Raw genomic sequence first — 19,505 nt, forward strand, 5'->3', positions numbered from 1 at the left:
CGTCACTGAATGCCATACGTCAGTATGAGCGGTAGTTATAAGCTTGAGCAGACTCAAGCAAAGGAATGATATATATATATATATATATATATATATATATATATATATATATACAGAGAGAGAGAGAGAGAGAGATAGATAGATATATATATATATATATATACGCGTCAGCATTTTGCTTTTGTTTTCTTTTCCCGTGTGCCGAATCGATCAATTGATACTTTGAAGATTCACTGCAACCACAGTTGTTTAAAACCTATAGGATTTACATAAACGTCGAGTTATAGTCTTCGAAGAAATTTTAAACAGCAACTGCAATAACAACTGACAACAAAACAGATTAGGGGTGAGGGGGGGGGGGCTAGGAGTTGAATGATCGATCCAAGAGATGGAACAACGAAGGTGTGGGGGCGTTGGGTGTGAGGCCATCAGCTCCACTGCCCGAAAACAACCCTCTTTCAAGTGAATCGCGGGGTATAAACCATTCACAAAATCACAGGGCCCAGCTGGATCCCGGGCCACCATTGATTGGTCAATTCCGCGCGTGACGACAACATGACGTAGCTGGTCGTCCTGGCAACCGTCCGCTCTCGGAAAGACCTTTCCTTATATGGAATATATAGTGAGTGGCAATGCGCTTTGATCGATCTGTGGCGAGTTGTTTACCACGCCGCCTGTGTGGATGGACGTCTCGGGCAGGAGAAACAAAATCGATTGTCCTCTTCCCCGTGACGCAAAACCGCGGGGGCAAATTTCTACGCTGTCCTGAAAACGGCGAGGCCGACTGTCGTGAATGAGAGAGCTCGTAAGCTCACGCGCGCTGTCCAAATGTTTCCCAAAATAGCCCAGTCCCTCGAGGCGAACATCTATCATCTTGCAAAGAGCTGAGCGTTGGGTTTGCAAGCACAGACGCCACAGAAGAAGTCGAAAGAGAAGCAGCCTCGTATTTCTTTCTCCTGCTGGCACCCGCTCGGCAGCACAGTGCATGACTTCGACTTTTTCGTCAAAATTTGGAACAGTCATTAGTTTCGTCAAGACAAAAGTTGGATTAGTTTGAAAACGTCATCTGAAGACGTTTACGTCAAAGTTCACGTTTTCGTCAGCACTGAGTTTTTGCAGTGAGGACATCTGCGGCAGATTCTGTGGGTCACATGGCTGGAAGAACTTGGCCGTGAGTGTGCACGGTTGTTGTGGGTGTGAGAAGTGTTCACAGGATTGTGCGCAGAGACAGCACAAACCGAAGCCAACCAGACAATTCTTGGCAAAGTGAGTTGACTTTGAAAACTGACGGACAACTAATTCTTGTGACAACTACTTTGCAAAACGAGAAAGCAACGAACTGCCAAAGAACCGTGCGACTGCTCAGTCAACTGAAGTTACTTGCAAGGTAAATATATATTTCTATCTCTGGTCTTCTGTCTCCGCCTCCGTCAATTGAATTCACATACACTACTGCTACAACTACTAGTCTACTACAATGATAATAATGATTACAATAACACCAACAATGATGATGATAATAATAATATTGATAGTAATAATAATGCTTGATATTCTTACTAGTTATTTATTATTATATTATTATTACTGTTACAGCTGTGACGAAGTAAATTTCACAGCTGGTCAAGTTCGGCATTGTAGGAATTAACGGCGCAAGTCGTATAGTCACGGCTTAGAATCAAAAGCGAAGTAAGTCAGTTCGAAATGCCGTTCAGAATTTACTTTTTTTTTCTTTCTTATAATAAATTAGGTTTCTCATTATATCTGTCTTTAAAAAAAAAATGTTTTAAAATCTCATGCTTAGGACGGTCTTGCAACATCCTGCATCAGTGCTGTCTCACAAGCATAGCAGGCCAAGTTAAGAAGTGTCAGATCGATGCATGGCCGTCGCATTGTCAGCGTGCATGCAGATATATACGCACCCCACTCCCCCCTCCCCCCCCCCACCCCCAATAAATCGTCGGTTTTTCCTCCTTCCTTCCATGGAATGATCACAATCATTTTGTTCAGTGTTTATTCTCGGTCACTGATGGGAGGATCTACAGGAAGAAGCACTTATTCTTAAGAACAAACAAACTTTTTTTTTCGCAGTATCTGCATGGGCTGGACCACTTCAGCCAGCAGCGCTCTCACTGACGCGGGGACCAAGCAAGGCCACAGTCATAAATCTCGACCGGCTGGTTGATGATGGCTATACGTGCACACTCAGTCAACTTTGTAGCCTAAATGATAATGTTTTTTTTGTTTTGTGTGTGTGTGTGTGTGTGTGTGTGTCGTGTGTGTGTGTGTGTGTGAAATAGGACTGGCGCAAAGCACTGTATTACTACACTGAAGGCACACACACACACACACACACACACACACACACACACACACACACACACACACACACACACACTGAAACATGCGCGCGCGCACACACACACACACACACACACACACACACACACACACACACTTCTCTCTCTCTCTCTCTCTCTCTCTCTCTCTCTCTCTCTCTCTCATATAAACAGGGACAGGGCCACAGAGAGACTGAGTCCGTGTCAAAGGCTCTCGAGTGGATACGGTTCAAGGTGATATTGACGGTATGGGTCATATGAAACCAGTCTTCCCCGTCCCTCGATCGACCTCCCCTCGATCTCGTTTTCAAATGTTCGAAATATCCCGCTTAACTGGATGATTTCATATTATTCACACGGATGTCGAACATCTTTTGTGGAAAACTATATGTTTTCCTAGTGGGCCTATAACCAGTTTTGATCTTCTCTGTCGGTCTCGGTCTTGGTCTCTCTCTGTCTCTCTCTCTCTCTCTCTCTCTCTCTCTCTCTATATATATATATATATATATATATATATATATATATATATATCTCACACACACACGACACAACACACACACACACACACACACCACACAACACACACACACACACACACACACACACACACACACACAACTCCCCTTTACATTTCCTCCAGCTATCTCTCCAACTCCCCCCCCCCCCCCCTCCCTCTCTCCCCCGGCCTGCAACCCCTCCGCCGTCCTCTCCCCCATCACACACAGCCTACTCAGCCTGGCTCCGGCTTCCTTACCACACACACACACACGCAAACACACACACACACACACACACGTGCGCGCGCGCGCGCATGCCAACATCAGCCTGCGGAGCAATCTCGCTTATCTCGGCAAACATACAACTGGCCAGGCTGGCAGACCGACCGCCTAGCTGTCACCATACAAGTGACAAGGTCCATCAGAGTTACTGCGACCGTTTTCTTTCGTTTATAACCAACTATGCAGTACTGAGCTGGCCATTGTAGCCAATAACAGCAAACGGGAGGAAGGGGGGAGGGGGGGATAATACAGATGTGCCGATACTCGTTCTTAGAGAGTCCACGGTCAGTGTGTACAGATATCCTGCAACACGTCCACTACCCACCTCACAGACCTGTTCACCGGCTGTACAACTTTCGGGTCAGGCCAGCTAGTATAGTGGCATCTGGACAAGCCAGTTAATCCTTGCAGTTATTCCACTGATTGTGTGCGCGTGAGCGCCGCTGGAACTATGGTAGCAGTCAGGTCCCAGCCGATCCGCCCTCGCAAAAAACCATTAGCCTGGCTGTCACACAACCACGCACAAGTGAAAGGGGAGGGAATGAGGTGTGGAAGGGGTGTGTGTGTGTGTGTGGGGGGGGGGGGGGGGGGGGAGTGGATAAAAAGGCAGTTGACCATGCAGTGCCTGATGTCCTTTCACTAACACTTTAGTGAGTGTGTGTGTGTGTGTGTGAGGGGGTGGAGAGAGGATCAAGGGAAAGAGGAGGGTGGGGGCGTAGGGAGGGGAAACGGTTTACCTTTGAGCCTGTTACATGCCTGGCGGTTGGCCAAAAAACTATGACGTGCTCACATGCTGCGTTGTGCGTTCGCGGGTTTCAACCTGACACCATGGGAATTGACTCTCTCTCTCTCTCTCTCACTCTCTCTCTCTGTAGGTATTATTTAATTTGTTCACATCCCTTGAAATAGGACGTTGGCCCTGCACTGAATAACTGTAGATGTTAGCTCCATATGGCATCCAGAGACTGAAACAATGGACATATGTAACAATCACAGTGGACTCCAGTTCCGATCTATTTATCTCAGTTTTATTTGATGTTCGTAACCCCACTTTCTGTTTGCTTATAGCACACGCTGAACACACCTGAAAGAGGTTCCCTACAAACATTGAACACAATACATATAACTCAGTTGAGTATCACGGTGTTTGGTAGACACAGTTTGTCACCGGCTGAGAAGTGGCGCGTGTTTTATCTGTGTGTGTGTGTGTGTGTGTGTGTGTGCAGACGTCGCCCACATAAAATCTTAAAATGATGATGATAATAATAATAATAATAATTATTATTATTATTATTAAGATTGTATTTATAATAACTGGGCATTTATCGGCTGAGTAGTGTTCATGATTGTGGGTGGAGGATTTTCTTGTGTGGAAAAAAAAAGAAGAAAAAAAAGAAAAGAAAAAAAAAAGAAAGATGGATGTGTGTCGATGTAGAAACCAATTGACGCAGTGAACTGCATCACTGAGCCGATATCCCGGCCGGTCAGTTCTTTGCCAAGCGTGTTCAGTTTCAAGAAACGCTGATTTAAAATTCTTTTATTAAAGACAGCTTCGGAGGCCAATATTTTTTTGTTTATATATGTATGTATATGTACAACTAATCACTGAATGAGAGCCGAGTATAATATTGTCCACATATCCCACGAAACTCAACGACTTATCCTGCTCCGTAAAAATGAACATAAAAGTTAGCGAGACATGTTGTGCCGCTGGTCTTGAACATATTTGCATGTACAAGGACTGTTAATTTCTTTCCGAAAGCGAGAAGAAAGAACTATGTAAACAGTTATATATGTCTGGTATGGTTCAGAATAAACTGCAAAATAATACATCAATAGCCTAAATGAAATAAGACGACGGAACGGTTTGCATGCAAGCATGTCGTCTGCTGCACATGCCGTGTGCTGGGGGAGTTTGGCAGGAGTTGTCTCTCTTCGGCTGTGATCACATCCATATGGATTGACTTTTCTGGCTCAGGTTTCGTTATTCAACGCAATACGGTAGAAATTATTGATAGAACCGATGTTCTTTTGTAAAAACCGACATTTGTCTTTAAAAGACCGTGACCAGTTCGTTTTAAAATTAAAATCTGCTACGCAGTGCTTTCGGTTTCACCACTCGTCGACATTCTCACTGGCCAATCAATGCGTGTCTAAAAATAGTTATCAGCTGTTTACGCCAGATAGGCCTTGCGCTCGCTCAACGAAGTAGTCCTCAGTTGCTGCTTCGCCGTGCGAGAGGTCGGACACAATTCTTTGGAACTGTACTGGGTACGTGTATGACTCTGTTAACATTCCATATGTGGTTGCCAGACCAATTAGAAGAATAAGACCACAACGTACTTGCTATTTAAGTATTTTCATTGCAGAGAACAAGAAGCCCGTAGACCTATACTTTGCGTAAGGATATTATGTAAGGCGGTTTTGCCATATGTAATAATGTGCCTATTCTGCACAAACCGGCGGCTTGGTGTCTGAAGGTGGCTGACTGAGCTGCACGCTGTTCGGGTTGTCTGACATCTGTTTCGTTTTTCTTTCAGATTTTCTGCAAGCCACGACTTTTCAACAACACACCATGACTGCTGTGAACTGCCGCAACCGTTTCCAGGTGTTGTGTTACGACCAAGTAGTTCGTCTTCATGAGGTGATGGAAGACGTGGTGCCAGTGCACGGCCGTGGGAACTTTCCGACCCTGGATGTCAAACTCCGAGAACTTGTGCAAGTGGTGCGTGAAAAGTTGGCGTCGGACGGTGTGAAAGTTAGCGACGTGCGGCTCAATGGGGGGGCCGCCAGCTACATCCTTGGAAGCACCAGCTGTCAGGAATTCAACGACTTGGATCTCATTTTCGGCGTTGACTTGATCAACCACAATGAACTGCAGAAGATCAGAAACTGCGTGCTCGAATGTTTGTTAGATTTCCTGCCAGAAGGTGTGAGCAAGGAGAAGATGAGTAACTGTAGCCTGAAGGAGGCCTATGTCCAGAAAATGGTGAAGGTTTGTAATGAACATGGAGACAGATGGAGTCTCATCTCTCTGTCCAACAAGACCAGAAAAAATGTGGAGCTCAAATTTGTCGACAAAATGAAGAGACAGTTTGAATTCAGTGTTGATTCATTCCAAGTGATCTTAGACAGTCTGTTGACTTTTTATGACATTTCACAGGCTCCCATGACTGAGCATTTCTACCCCACAGTTGTTGCAGAGAGTGTCTATGGAGATTTCACCGAGGCCTGGTATCACCTGAACAACAAGCTGATTGCAACACGCAACCCTGAGGAGATCAGAGGTGGTGGACTCCTGAAGTACTGCAATCTGTTAGTCAAAGGGTTTCTGCCTGCAGAAGATGTGGACATTCGCACGATGGAGCGATACATGTGCTCACGGTTCTTCATTGACTTCAGTGACATCAACCAGCAGAGACAAAAACTGGAAGCCTACTTGGCAAACCATTTTGGTTCTGACGAAAACACCAAGTATCAGTACCTGATGATGCTGTATCAGGTGGTGGATGAGAGCACCATCTGTTTGATGGGGCACGAACGTCGCCAGACGCTTAATCTCATCCATCAGTTGGCGTACCAGGTGCTCATGACACAGGAGCGCAAGGCACAAGTGAAGTGTATTGAACTGCATGAACTTGATCAGTTGAATAACCTGGTCATTGATCAGGTGTTCTATGGGCCTTTTGCAAGTGGAACCAATGGCAGTCAGTACTACAGCTACGCAGCACCTTCTTCCACCTTCGGACACCAGATCAGCAGCTCATCGTCCTGTCCGTTCTGTCCTCCTTTCCTGCAGTGTTCCTAGTGTTCCTTCCCTGTGACACCCATGTCTCATGTGCCCATGTGTGGGTGTCAGCACCAAGTGAAAGGAGAGACCTACCTGGAGGAGGGGTCCAAATGCTTTTTGTGTCATTTGTGCTTGTAAACAATTTGTCGGACAATGTTCACTTTTATTCAGAGAAAAAAAAAATCCTGAACTTAATAAAAACATCCACGTTTTTCTCCATCTGGTCATTAAAATTTCCATGTGAGTTGACATTTGCCATTGTTCAGTTTGAGTTTTATTTTCACTGGCAACTTATGATTGCAAGTGATTATTGACTTTCTTCAGTTTCTGTCATGCCCAGCTCACACCATTGTTCCTTTGCAGTGTCAGATTTTTTTCCCCCCATAAGATTATAAACGACCATGGTTTAGTGCAGCCAAGTTCATTGAGTCATGTTTTCATTGCTCAGAGTGCTTACGACCAGTACCATCCACAGTCAGGCTGAAGTCCGTCAACTTCTTTGATTTGATAACATGCACTGCCAGTGGTGTGATCAGGCTTGATGAGGAGTTGACAGAATATGAAGCATGTCTGTGTGGTCAGGAGTGTGCACACTTATGGGTGGGAAAATTAGTGGCAACACAAAATGGTGACCACCACAATGGGCATAAACATGCTGCTTGGATGGATTATAAAAGGTATGGCTACAGTTCTTTTTTTCTTTTTTTAACTTCTTTACCTGTATCTCTTCCGTGTCCAGTACACCCCTCTTCCCCCATGTCAGTATAATGCTTGACATTGAATTTGAAGATGAAATGCAAAGAATTCATGTTATTTGTGGAAATGGTTCACACTGTCACTGTGTCAGAATTCAAGTAAATGACTATTGATAATATGCTATCAAATATGTTCCAAAGCATAAATACAATATATTCAATACAATATATTGTAAAATTGTAAAAAAAAATATTATTGACAGAGACTGAGTGTGTGGAATGCTGGTGTGTCAAAGGTACTGAATGTGGTGTAAATCATGTCTAGTGATACTAAAAGAGTGTACTGTGACAGTATTAATAATGTAGTACAAATCTGATGTAAACGAGCAGTTTACTCATTAATGTCAATGCGATAAGCAATATTCTGTATCCAAAAGTTTTGTTTCTGTTCTGTTTAAGAGACACTAATTTAAATCAAATTCCGTGTGTGAATGCTTGTGTTCTTGGGACACCATGCCAGAGTGTTTTTGCAGACATTCAGTGTGTACACATGTAACTAACTTCCCATGAAATTGTGACTGAGATGGTGAGAGTGAGACAGATGGAGAAAGCATCTGTAGATTTGAAAAAAGTCTGCTTCAATCATTTGATATTTTCATCATGATTTCCTATAAAACTGGATTAATACCACTTTTAAATCTTCTGTCAGATCCCCCAAAAGAAAACAGTTCCACATCTGATTTTTTTTTCCCTCTCAGTTCATGGCCAATATATGAAATGGAAGCTGTGTAGAAGTTAGAACAGATCAGCAGTTTGCTGCCAGTTCTTGCCAGGTGATTTGTGTTGAGAATGATAAACTATATTATTATATATATCTTAAAAGAAAGTAACACATTCATGTGACCCAAAGGTTTCAATGGCTAGATATCAGTTGGTAAGTGATGCCTGGAGGTCACATCAGACCACCAGAGAGATGATTGAATCATTTATGCTTTTCAAGATGGGATTTTGTGAATTTGTGTGGTGTCGAATCTAAGTAGGGCTCTCATTCAAGGCACTTAACAAAAACGGAAGCACAATGACAGATTTGAGAAGTATACACACATATACAAATGCAGTTTGTGATTCAGTGTGAATCAGTGAAGCAGCTGATAACTGATTTCACATTAGTTTGAAAGATTTCTGGACCACAGACAGTTCATGAACTAAGGAAGAAAATATAAATAAAGAGACTGAAAAAAGAACAGTGAAATAAGATAATGCCGGAAAATTAAGTGAGGCTTTAGTTGTTTTGAATTTTTGTTGTCAGTCTGCCTCCCCTCCAAGCAAGATAATTCCATGATCAATAGAGTTTTCTGTGAGTCATTACACACTAGCATTGTAATATATATGTGATTATTGACTGGAAAAGGGTGTGGATCTTCCCTATGAGCTATGCACTGTGGAAAGCCACAGTTTGTTCAGTTGCTTAGCCTGGTGTAATGGCATTTTGGTTTTTGTTGTGTTTTTTTCTCCTCCCTTTTTTTAATTTTTAATTATTTTTTTTACCATTTCCAGGTTACAACCTTACCAGGTTCACGTCCTGGTTTGCTGTGCTTTCTCTTTTTTAATGGTCTTTGAATTAGGTGGTAATTAAGAAGAAAAAAAAGACTGGTTTGCATATGATGATGATTATTTTTTCATTGATCAAAATTTAGTTTCAACACTCAAAAGTCTGTAAAACCATTATGTGTTACTGGACATGGGCACATTCTTTATTACTCCTTTTGTATGTTTTGATAAAGCTGGATGATTGAATTTAGGGTACTTAGTAAAGGGGATCCAGTCTTTAATCTTGGGTGCACACTTCACAGTCACTCGTATGAATTGATACACTTGTAGTAGAGCTATACCTAACACTGACAAGTGAATGCCATTCATCTTGTGCTAACTTTTTTGTTGTTGTTGTTTCTTTTTCCTGTTTTTAATTATTTATTTTAAACTGAATCCATGTTTGGTTGAGTGACTGACTCAGCATCAGTCTGGCTGTGGTGAATCACAGAATGTGACGGGGCTGAGGCCAGAGTCTTGTTTTGCATACATTTACATAGACTGATAGTAATAGTAATAAGAGGATGACCGGTTCACCCCTTAGGACTCTGGGTTTTTCAGACTGATAAGCCAAGGTTTTTTTGTTTGTTTTTTTAAACTTTGTACTTAGTGTGATAGTTCAGGGACATTTAGGGACTGCAAAATAATATGAGTAGCTCACAAAGTTATGAACATTGTGTAAGATCTGGAATGCATGTATGTACATGTGTATACATACATGTACATGTATGTTAGGCCTGAAATACTCTCCCTCTCCAAATGAAGTAATTTACAGTCTCCCCCCCCCCTCTCTCTCTCTCTCTCTCTCTCTGCCTCTACTCCCCTCCCCTACACCCCCACTTAATTTGATAAAAATGTTTAATCACAATGATCAGTATCAACCACTGTAATGGGCATGACTTTTTCCATTTATGACTAACTTCGAAAGCTGTTTCAAGTTAGATGATAATGATATTATTGTTTGTAGTAATATTGATATAATAAATAATGATAGGTATAAGAATAATAATAATGATGGGAATAAGAATAATAATGATGATAATAATATTACTACTAATAATAATGAATATTGGATGGAGTGGTTTGTCATTTTAACCCTTGCTGTCCTTAACCCACTTTCATCTCTTTGCCCTTTCCCAATCCTGGTCCACTCTTCTCCCAATAAGATAATGTGTATACATGTAAACCAGTGTATGACTAATTCAGTTTTGTTTTCCTCTGTGTGTGTGTGTGTGTGTGTGTTCATATTTTGGGGTGTGTATCTGTATTTTATTTTTTTATTTTAGGGACATATTTCCAGATTATTGGTAATTTTGATTGATGCATGCACATGCTGCCTGAGGGGTGGGGAGAAGAGATGAGGGAAAGGACAGTGGGAAAGGGTCATGGAGGAACATGGGAGGAAGGTTCCACCTTTGCCGGGTGACTGGAGGATAATGACTAAATGAGATATAGTCTGGAAGGTAAATTGATTATAATCAGAGATCAGTAGATTGAGAGTTTTGTTAAAGAACTTTATCCTACTGAATATTCCCATTCCACCTTCCTTCCACCACCCTGTCCCTTCTTCGTTTTCCCCAGTTGAAAAAAAAAAGTAGTAGTAGTTTAGATAGAAGCGAGTTTCATGGATCAGTGAGATTGTCTTTTGTGTTGGCAATGTCACATTGTCATTGTGTTCAGATAAAAACAACAAAATTGAGGCTCTGCAGTCACAGTTCCCATGTATGCTGCATGGACAAAGCAGATTGATTCATTCCAGCCATTGTGTGGGCCATTCCAGATCATCCGCTGCGGATGAGGCACAAATTTAAATGAAACACATCGTGTGCATGATGTGTGTGCTTGTCTAGTTGTGTACATGCATGCATTCATCTATTTGTAACCGGAGATCTTCCCCAAAGCTACAGATGCCTAGTTTTATTGTCTGATGCAGTCTCTTAGAAAGAATGAATTAAAACAATAATTGATCTGGAATGAATAAATTCCCTTCACCACCACCCTTCACGTCCCCTCCACCACTATCACCCACCAACCTACTCACCTTTCTGGCTGTATGACTCCAGTGTGCAGATCTTGATGTGTGGCGTGAGTGTGAGGCTATGTTTTCGTAGAATTTATGGACTATGAAGGTAATAACAGTTGACATAAACAACCATTATGATATATAATGAACTTTTTTTTTTCTTGCCTTGTAATAATTGGTGGTGCTGTTTGATGAATTTTGATTAACAGATTATATATATGGTAGATGAAATAAAGTACAATATGATATCTTGAATAATTGTCAATATGATTAACTTAACTCCCCATTTCCCCTTAGAATTAGTGCTTTGAATGTTATTTGAGTACTATGTCACTACTACTTTAATCAATGAAACTCTCTTTAATAGAAATAGCTTCTCCCCCCACCTCCACACCCCCTCAAAATAAGTCCTTTGAGTGTTATTCTTTTGAACTACATTGTTGAAAAAAAAAAAGTACTTCATGACATTACTAAAAGCTTTAAGTATTTAAAATAGCATGCAGATCTCTGTTTAGTGACTCACATTCATGATTGTATAGTCATTGGAATCAACGGGGTTTTCTGCTGTATTAAGCAGTGTATCACTGACTTCACACATAGTATGTTTATTTCTGGGTCTGCTCTTATACTGCATATGATTATATATATATATATATATATATATATATATATATATATATAAAGGCCAGGTTTCCAGAGGTTTGCAAAGAAAAATTGTCAGTAGTTCTTTGTTTTTTCATGATCCTGCAAAGGCGTAAACTGGTTGATCGTCCAATAAAGCCATACCCATCCATAGCCAACTGAAAATTGTGGAAAATCGATGTGAAGTGCAGCTGTGCGAAAATTGCTTCTTTGTGATGCTGTCGAGATCTGAAGATAATGTGTGGGATGCAAGTGTGTTTGGTCCTTTTACAGGAAAAAATCATATGGTTGATTATGTGTTCAGTAACTATTCAAACTGACACTGACAGGTAGATCTATCATTTGCAGACGTCGGTGAGAGTTTCATGTATGAATACATATTTTTCCTTCTGGTGGTCTAAAGCCAGGGATTCACAATGGCAGTGATGATAAGAAAAGAGAGAGATACTTATTGTTCAAGTTCAGTAGAGAGAGACTTGCAGTGAAGTGTGATACATGATGATACCTCATCTGCGTGGTTTTTTGGCTCCCGCCGGTTCCTTGTCAATTGCATGTTTGCAGAACTAGATGGTTGGTGTCTTGTCAGTTCTAGTTTTAGAGCTCTTGTCTGTTGCTGATTCTGGCACACCATTGTTTTGATCATGTTTCTTTTGAGTTGGGTCATGTAAAATCTCACATCACTGTTTTTTTTTTTCTCTGATTGTTTGATGACTTTGTCAAATATAAGTAATATATGCACCTCATCTTTGGCACAAGACCAGAGTACTGAAGTGGGGAGCAGAGTGTATGTGAAGGGTTTAACATTGTTTTCATGCTGTCCAAAGTCTTTCAGAAATGATCTGTATTGAATTTTCCCTGACACTCCCTTTCTCCTCTTCCAGTCAATATGTTCTGATGCCCTCCAAAATGTCTGACCAGTGTGACTGTGACAGCAGTTTGGTCCTGTGAGTTTAAGCAGTGACGCGGCAGTGTGTGTTGTTACTGTACCTTATGGATGGTAGCCATTGTCGTAGTTAGGAAATGTGGTTCAAAATATTTCCATGTTCACAAAATTTAATTGTGTATTAATATGATAATTATGTACAATTCTGATGCCAGAGCTGTGGATTCTTTTCACACTGTCTTCATTGCAGACTTCGGATTAAAGTTGCAGCAGATCATTAAAAGAAATGAAAGATTATCTGCTTTCTGCGATTATTCGACTGAGCTGCATTCTTGGGCATTGTCATTTTTGTACAAAGCATGGCTTTGAGATTCTCACTTTAAAGAACATTTTTCATTGATTCTCATTTCAAATTTGGAGCATCAAGGATGTGTGTGTGTGTGTTGTACGAGTGTTGAACAATGTTTACTTCAGAAAAAAAAAAAGAAGCTGGCATGACATTTTTGACAGTCCCAGATATTATATATGTTGTTGTCTGAGAACCAAATGATTATGTCATTATGTGTGTGTGTGTGTTTTGTGTGTGTATACATGTGAGAGAGAGACAAACGCACTCTGGTTTATTTTTGTTGTCTGTCCTGTCTTTAAAAGACCCAAACAAAATACATAAATTTGTCTGGAACAATGGCAATTTGTTTGGTGTAGACAGGAACATTTCCAGTGGAAGCCCTGACAGCGCGTGTAATTTACCAAGCCTACTGCCAAGACAGCAGGAAGATGGCAGTGGCCGACTGATCAGAGGCCTGGTTGGTGGCTCAGCATTAAAGGTTTATTTTAAGCCCAGCATTGTTGACAAGAGGCGTGTTGCCTTTCAGGGCTGTCCCTGGTGTGGGGATATTGATTGTGGGACTGACGTCACTGGGCCCCAAGGTGCTATCAGGGGGGAGAGTGACGGCATCCACTTCACTGTGCTGGCTGTGGATAACACACTTCGGCTTTGATTAGTTTCAGGACAGCCTTTTAAAAAAACTGGGCCAGCTCACTGGGGGAGGGGTAGGAGGGAGGGGGGGGACTTCTCTAAAGTGTAACTCTTGATTTGTTAGCAGGGTGTAAGCAGACATGGAAATTTGATTCATGTATGCATTTGAAGGCACTGAGATTTGCTTCGTGCATTGTTGAGGGGTCCAGAGTGCAAGTTTGATACATTGTATAGTATCTGTCTGTCTCTTATTTTTTCTATGCACAAACTGGGTACAGTATACACAATCATATTTGAATCTTGTGTGGACGCTTATGAGTGTGTGTTCTGTGTGGACCAACATACATGTGCTGTCAAGGTGCAATCTTTTGATGCAATTGATTTACTGTTATTGTGTTTTACTTGTGTTGATGTTTTTGATCATTAACAATTTGTCCTAAAGCAGTCTTTGCCAACATGATATTTGAGTGATAACATGTATAACAATATCCAGTGTTAGATTCAAAACGTAATGAAGGTTTGAAAATTAAAAATGTTAAAAAGTAAGGAAAGCTAGCATTAGGTAGGATAATGAATTCGCTTGCTTTGATTAGTTAATGCATTAAATAGGATTGGATTCATCATTTTAAAAAAAGAAAAAGAGTGACCAGATTTGGTTTGTTTACATTGCGGATCAATCTCCACTTTTTTTTTCTTTTCTTTTCTTTTCTTTTTGATATTCACATACATGTTCAGGGCAATAAAAGAAAAAAAAGAATAATACTGCATTGGTCTTGTATCAAATAATGAATCATGGTTAGGGTGTCGGTGCAGATGAAGAAATGTAAGGTTCACTTAGAATTGTCGCTTGAGTGTGAAATGGGTAGAAGACTTGCACATTTGTTGACAGTAAATCATCCTGATATTCATGGTAAAAGATAGTGAATTTCAGAAGTTCTGCATAAATTATATGTTTGTTGGCAAAAATGGTGAATGAGAAAACTAGTGAATGGAATACACTGTGAGTGGATGTCAAATAACTTTGATAACAGTCATGGATTATCTTAAGGGGTTCAGCTTTTTTTCTTTCTTTTTTTTCTCTTTCCTAGAATTGTGACACAGGAGGTGTTGCTGTTAAACATGCCATAAACAGCATTTATGGTGATGAATTATTTGTTGACTAATTTGTTTTACCCAGTCAGTATTGAACTTGAAAATTAGATTTTAAGCAAACCCAGTCCTGGGAAGAGATCACTGTTTGCTACTGAAAAGCAGTTTCCCAATGGGCCAATGCCTGTCATTTACAAATTCTTAAACACTTTCAGTCTGCAGTATGCGTGTCCATGGTCTGCCTGTACTGCATTCACAGTTCAGGTTTAGTTGGATTTGAGCGGCTTTCCTTTAGTACGTTTTCTCTGCCATCAGCAAGAAATGCAAAAAACAAAAACAAAAACAATTAAGGCAGTAAGTTACTCAAAGTGGAAGACCCTTCAAGAAGACAGAGATCACAAATGTTATGGTGCTTCCTCCGTGTCTGGCTCTTTCCTCTCCGCTCCTCTTTAACCCCCAGCTAGCCAGACATTTTTATTTCCTCCCCAAGGACGGCGATGGCTGCAGTTTGTAAGCTGCAGATTTTTTTTTTTTTATTAAAAAAAAATATATATATATTGATTGTCTTCAGGTTTCTATGGACAGTTAAACAGGTGTACAGACCAGCATTTCTGTTGCAAGCTGTTTGGGCAGTGATTAACAGTCTGTTAAAGGGGCCACCTACTTAGCAGTCCGTCCTTGTGAGCAGAACAAACTGTCTTTACAGCTCTCTCTCTCTCTCTCTCTCTCTCTCTCTCTCTCTTGTCGTTCTCTGAGTGTATTTATCTAATCAAGCTTTGCCATATGTTCAACTTTTGAACTCAGGGGTAAAGGCTATAGATCTGTGTGGATTGTAGCCCTTGATGATAACTGTGTATAAATATCTCCCAAGTCATGTTGTTGTGCTTAGGACAGTTGACCGACATCACATGTGCTGTGGTGAAACTTGTGATACTGTTTATTCATAGCATAACAATTGACCTCTCTACTTAACAGCTACCAATCAGCATTTGTACTGCAGAAACACGGTTGATAGTGCTAGTGATGGTACATTGTGGTATGATTCAGATTTCTTCTTTATTTTCTTCTTCTTTCAGGATAGGCGGGGTTTTTTTGTTACATGAATGCACTCTGTGATCAGTTGTCAGAGCCCTTTGTAGTCAGTGTGATGGTGATGTGTGATAACTGATAGTGGTAATACCAACCTGTGAAACGATACCGACCTGTGAAACGATCAACCCTCACACGCCTGCCTGCCTTTGAAAACAAAACAAAAATTTATACAATGGGGAAGATTGTCATAGGGGTGAATGGGGCTGGTTTTGAAATCCTAAGATTTTTTTGTTTGTTTTTTGTTGGTTTTTTTTGGGTGGTCATCCCCCACTTCCTCTGTGTTCCCTTCTATATCTGTGATTACTGTTCCCTGCTTCCTCCCCTCTCTCCCTCCCTATGCAAATATTCATTTTAAAGCCGTCTGGTCAATAACAGAATGGGTATACATATACTAGTTTATGTCAACAGTTTTTGTTTGACCCCTCCTGGATGTGATAGTAGACATTTTTGAACGGTTGAGCATTAAGAGACCACTGCTGTTTGAACAGATTGAGATTGTGAAATTTGTGGGACAGTGAACTGAGTGTTTGTGTGAGTGTGGGATACATGGATGTAGATCAGGGTTTGGATTACACAGAATGTTAGTTCAACTTAGAAAGCATAAACAGTTTGTGTCTCATCATACAATGTCATCCACATAAGGTAGAACAATAAGCAAATAAGGATACCATTTGTGCTCAGTCACATTTCTCTGACAGAACTTTGTGTTCATTTTTCAGGCTTCCATATTCCCATACTGCTCCACTTAAAAAAATTAAAAAATATATGGAAAAAAAAGAAGCAGAATGTACATTTTCTTCAAAACTTGTTATGGAGACATACATTGTATACATGTATCTAGGTAAATGTGGAGCAATTCCAGTTTCAAAGAGTAAAATGCTGCCATGAGTAAAATGTGTTTTTGTTTTTATTTTGAGGGGGTGTGGGGTTGGGTGTTTGCTGGGTGTAGGAGACTCTGTGTGCCCCCATACCTTCTCACAAAACCCCTCCTGGTCAGAGCTCCCTCCTATTGATCCACTTGGCTGGCCACTAGGAGTGACCTGTTGGCCTCGTGGTCACCTATTCCCCCAGCTCAATGTGTCGGCATACAGGACTGGTCTCCCAGTAGGGCCCCCAGGGAAGTCAGATTCATCAGTGTGTGTGTGTGAGTATGGGCGTACTTGATGATGACAAGGAAAGGAAGTCCAAACTTTGGGCATCATGTTTTGTTTGTGCAAGTATGCCCATGCATTATGCATGCATGTGTGTCTGTGTCTGCCTGTGTGTTGTGTGTTTGAAGCAGAATTGCAATGAATGGGAGAGAGAGACAGCAGAGCAAAGAGACTGGGGAAAAAAAAAAAGAGATTGATTTTTTTTTTCTTTCTAAAATTGGGAAGGGATAAACATTGATAACAGGAGCAACAACATGTCTGAGCGCCTGGTGGCTGCAGGGGGTTGCTTGCAGCTGGGAGGGAGATGTGGGGAGGTGGTGTTAGGGGTATCTGGAGGGGTGGTGCTCTTGTCTGGCCACTTGTTTGTAGACATTGTCTGGCTCCTTTCTGGTCCTCTCACTGATAGCACAGCTGGGAGGGTGGTGGAAGCTGTCAGGGGGTGTGTGGGGGGGGGGGGTCATTTTTGATTTTTTTTTTCCTTCTTTTTTTCTTTTAAAAAAAAGTTTGTTTTAATAAATTTATTCAGTGCGTAAGAAGCGTGTCCCACAGTGTGTCATGACCTTGATCTGTGAGGGAAGCTTGCAACACGCAATATGGGAATTCATGGTACATGACTTGTGTGAACATTTGAACCAGTGATTGTGTATATATATATACTATATGTCATGTATGTGAATCTTTCTCTCTCTCTCTCTCTCTCTCTCACTTGCTCTCTCTTTTCTCTCATTCATGTGCTTTGTGAAATAAAATTTTGATCTTCTTCCTCCACATGCCCTTTGCCCTCCATGCCCCCCCCCCCCCCCCCCGCCCCCCATTCCCCCCATACATTTTGTGAAATGTTGGATCATGGGCACTGATGTTTTCCTTTGTGTTTTTAATTCAGTGACAAGGTCCTTCTGGATGTTTTGACTGAATATGATTTGTTGGTTTAGGTTTGTCTTCATTTTCTCTGAAGTGGAGTGCATATTAAAAAAAAAAAAAGAAGATATATACATATATATATGATATGTTATCTCTGTGTACATGCTGCAGAATCACAGAATTTGTGTGCCTGTTTGGTTAACGGGGTACTCTCTCTTCTCTGACTCCTTATCCATTCTCTCTGTGAGTTTCTCTCTCTTTCTCTGTCTGCCCCTTCCTTTTTCCTGTCTTTTTTTCTGCGCATGCTCATATGTACAGTTGATTTACCATCTAATATGCTCAAACATGTTTCTTGGGTAAAAAAAAAAAAAAAAGATTGACTATTTTGCTTGTGTGTATATGTACATATACAGTGTGTGTGTGTGTGTGTGTGTTTTGCAATCCAGGCTAAAGGGCTTCATTAGTATATTTTGTAATTCCTGGAAGCACTTTTGCCCATATCATATCTGAACTGTTCTCAGTGGCACACCCGGTTCATTTGCAGATGATGGTGTGTTCCACATTTCATTTTCCAAGACGGTGTTCTGTTAAATTGCATGCTTCGGCTGGAGTTGTGCATCTGATCAGATAATGTACAAGTTCATGACTGTAGGCATGTGATCAGATATGTATGTATAAATACACATTATGAAAAACACAAAATGATTGTTTGGTTCATACATTCAAGTGTACTCAAATGTGAGTCCTATAACTAGACACTAGCATAAACTTTGTAAAAAGTACTTTGTCTGTATGACATCTTTTTTTTTTTGGTTTGTTTATGTTGTTGGTCCATGCCATCAAACTTCAAAATGTATTTTTGCTTATTGCTGAAGATGTTTGAAATGTAAATATCTCATTGAGTGATTATGGTTGATTTTGGGGAGGGGGGAAATCCTGTTCTCAATCAACATGTACTGCATTGTGATAAGTCTTCAGTTACAGGGTTTTGTTTTTCCTCTTGTTTTTTGTTGTTGTTTTTTGGTGTATGTGTTTTGTTTTGTTTTTCAGTAAAGAACTGGATGAGGGATAAAAAAAATAAAAATAAAAAGATCCATTGGATTTTTCTTTTCTGTAAAAAAAAAAAAAAAATGTACATGGAGTTATGGTCTACCACAGCATGGTATAAATTTGCTTTTTCATTGATTGTAGTTTGTATATATACATATTTTTTCCTGCTTTGCTTTGTTCTTGCTTTGTTCTAAGTTGAAGTATCCCTCATACTGGTAACGCACACAGAAGCTGTTGTATTGAGGAAGAATTGGTACATAAACTCTTGATCGATGAAATTTGCATTCTCCATGATGGGGGAAAAGAAAAAAAGTAATAATGTTCTCAATGTTTCTCTCTTTAAGTGTTCAATTTTGGCAGCAAGCTGTTGTGGAGAAACCAACTACTTTTGACTTCTGCAAATTTGACGTCTTGTGAATATGACAGCGAGCGAGAGAGAGTGTGTGAGAGGATGGGCAAGAATTGGTGAGTGGGGGGAAGGAAGGTGATGTGGTATTGAGCTTTTTGTCCCACAGGTGTGTGTATTTCTGGTCAGAATTGAT

At 40.7% G+C, this 19,505-nt stretch overlaps 1 protein-coding gene across 2 annotated transcripts; it reads left to right on the forward strand.

The window, feature by feature from the left end:
• The first annotated feature begins 819 nt into the window (after positions 1 to 819).
• On the forward strand, positions 820 to 18,036 carry LOC143282934 (terminal nucleotidyltransferase 5C-like). Of its 2 annotated transcripts, none has more exons than XM_076588832.1 (2): positions 820 to 1,387; positions 5,659 to 18,036. In XM_076588832.1, the coding sequence occupies exon 2, from the start codon at positions 5,694 to 5,696 to the stop codon at positions 6,924 to 6,926; it is 1,233 nt and encodes a 410-aa protein (XP_076444947.1). In that variant the 5' UTR covers positions 820 to 1,387; positions 5,659 to 5,693; the 3' UTR covers positions 6,927 to 18,036. The 2 variants fall into 2 exon arrangements, with proteins under 2 accessions (XP_076444947.1, XP_076444946.1); XM_076588831.1 differs by lacking the exon at positions 820 to 1,387 and adding an exon at positions 5,342 to 5,389.
• Positions 18,037 to 19,505: the final 1,469 nt, after the last annotated feature.

The sequence above is a fragment of the Babylonia areolata genome, chromosome 6 (assembly GCF_041734735.1).
Source record: "Babylonia areolata isolate BAREFJ2019XMU chromosome 6, ASM4173473v1, whole genome shotgun sequence".
NCBI lineage: Eukaryota > Metazoa > Mollusca > Gastropoda > Neogastropoda > Buccinidae > Babylonia > Babylonia areolata.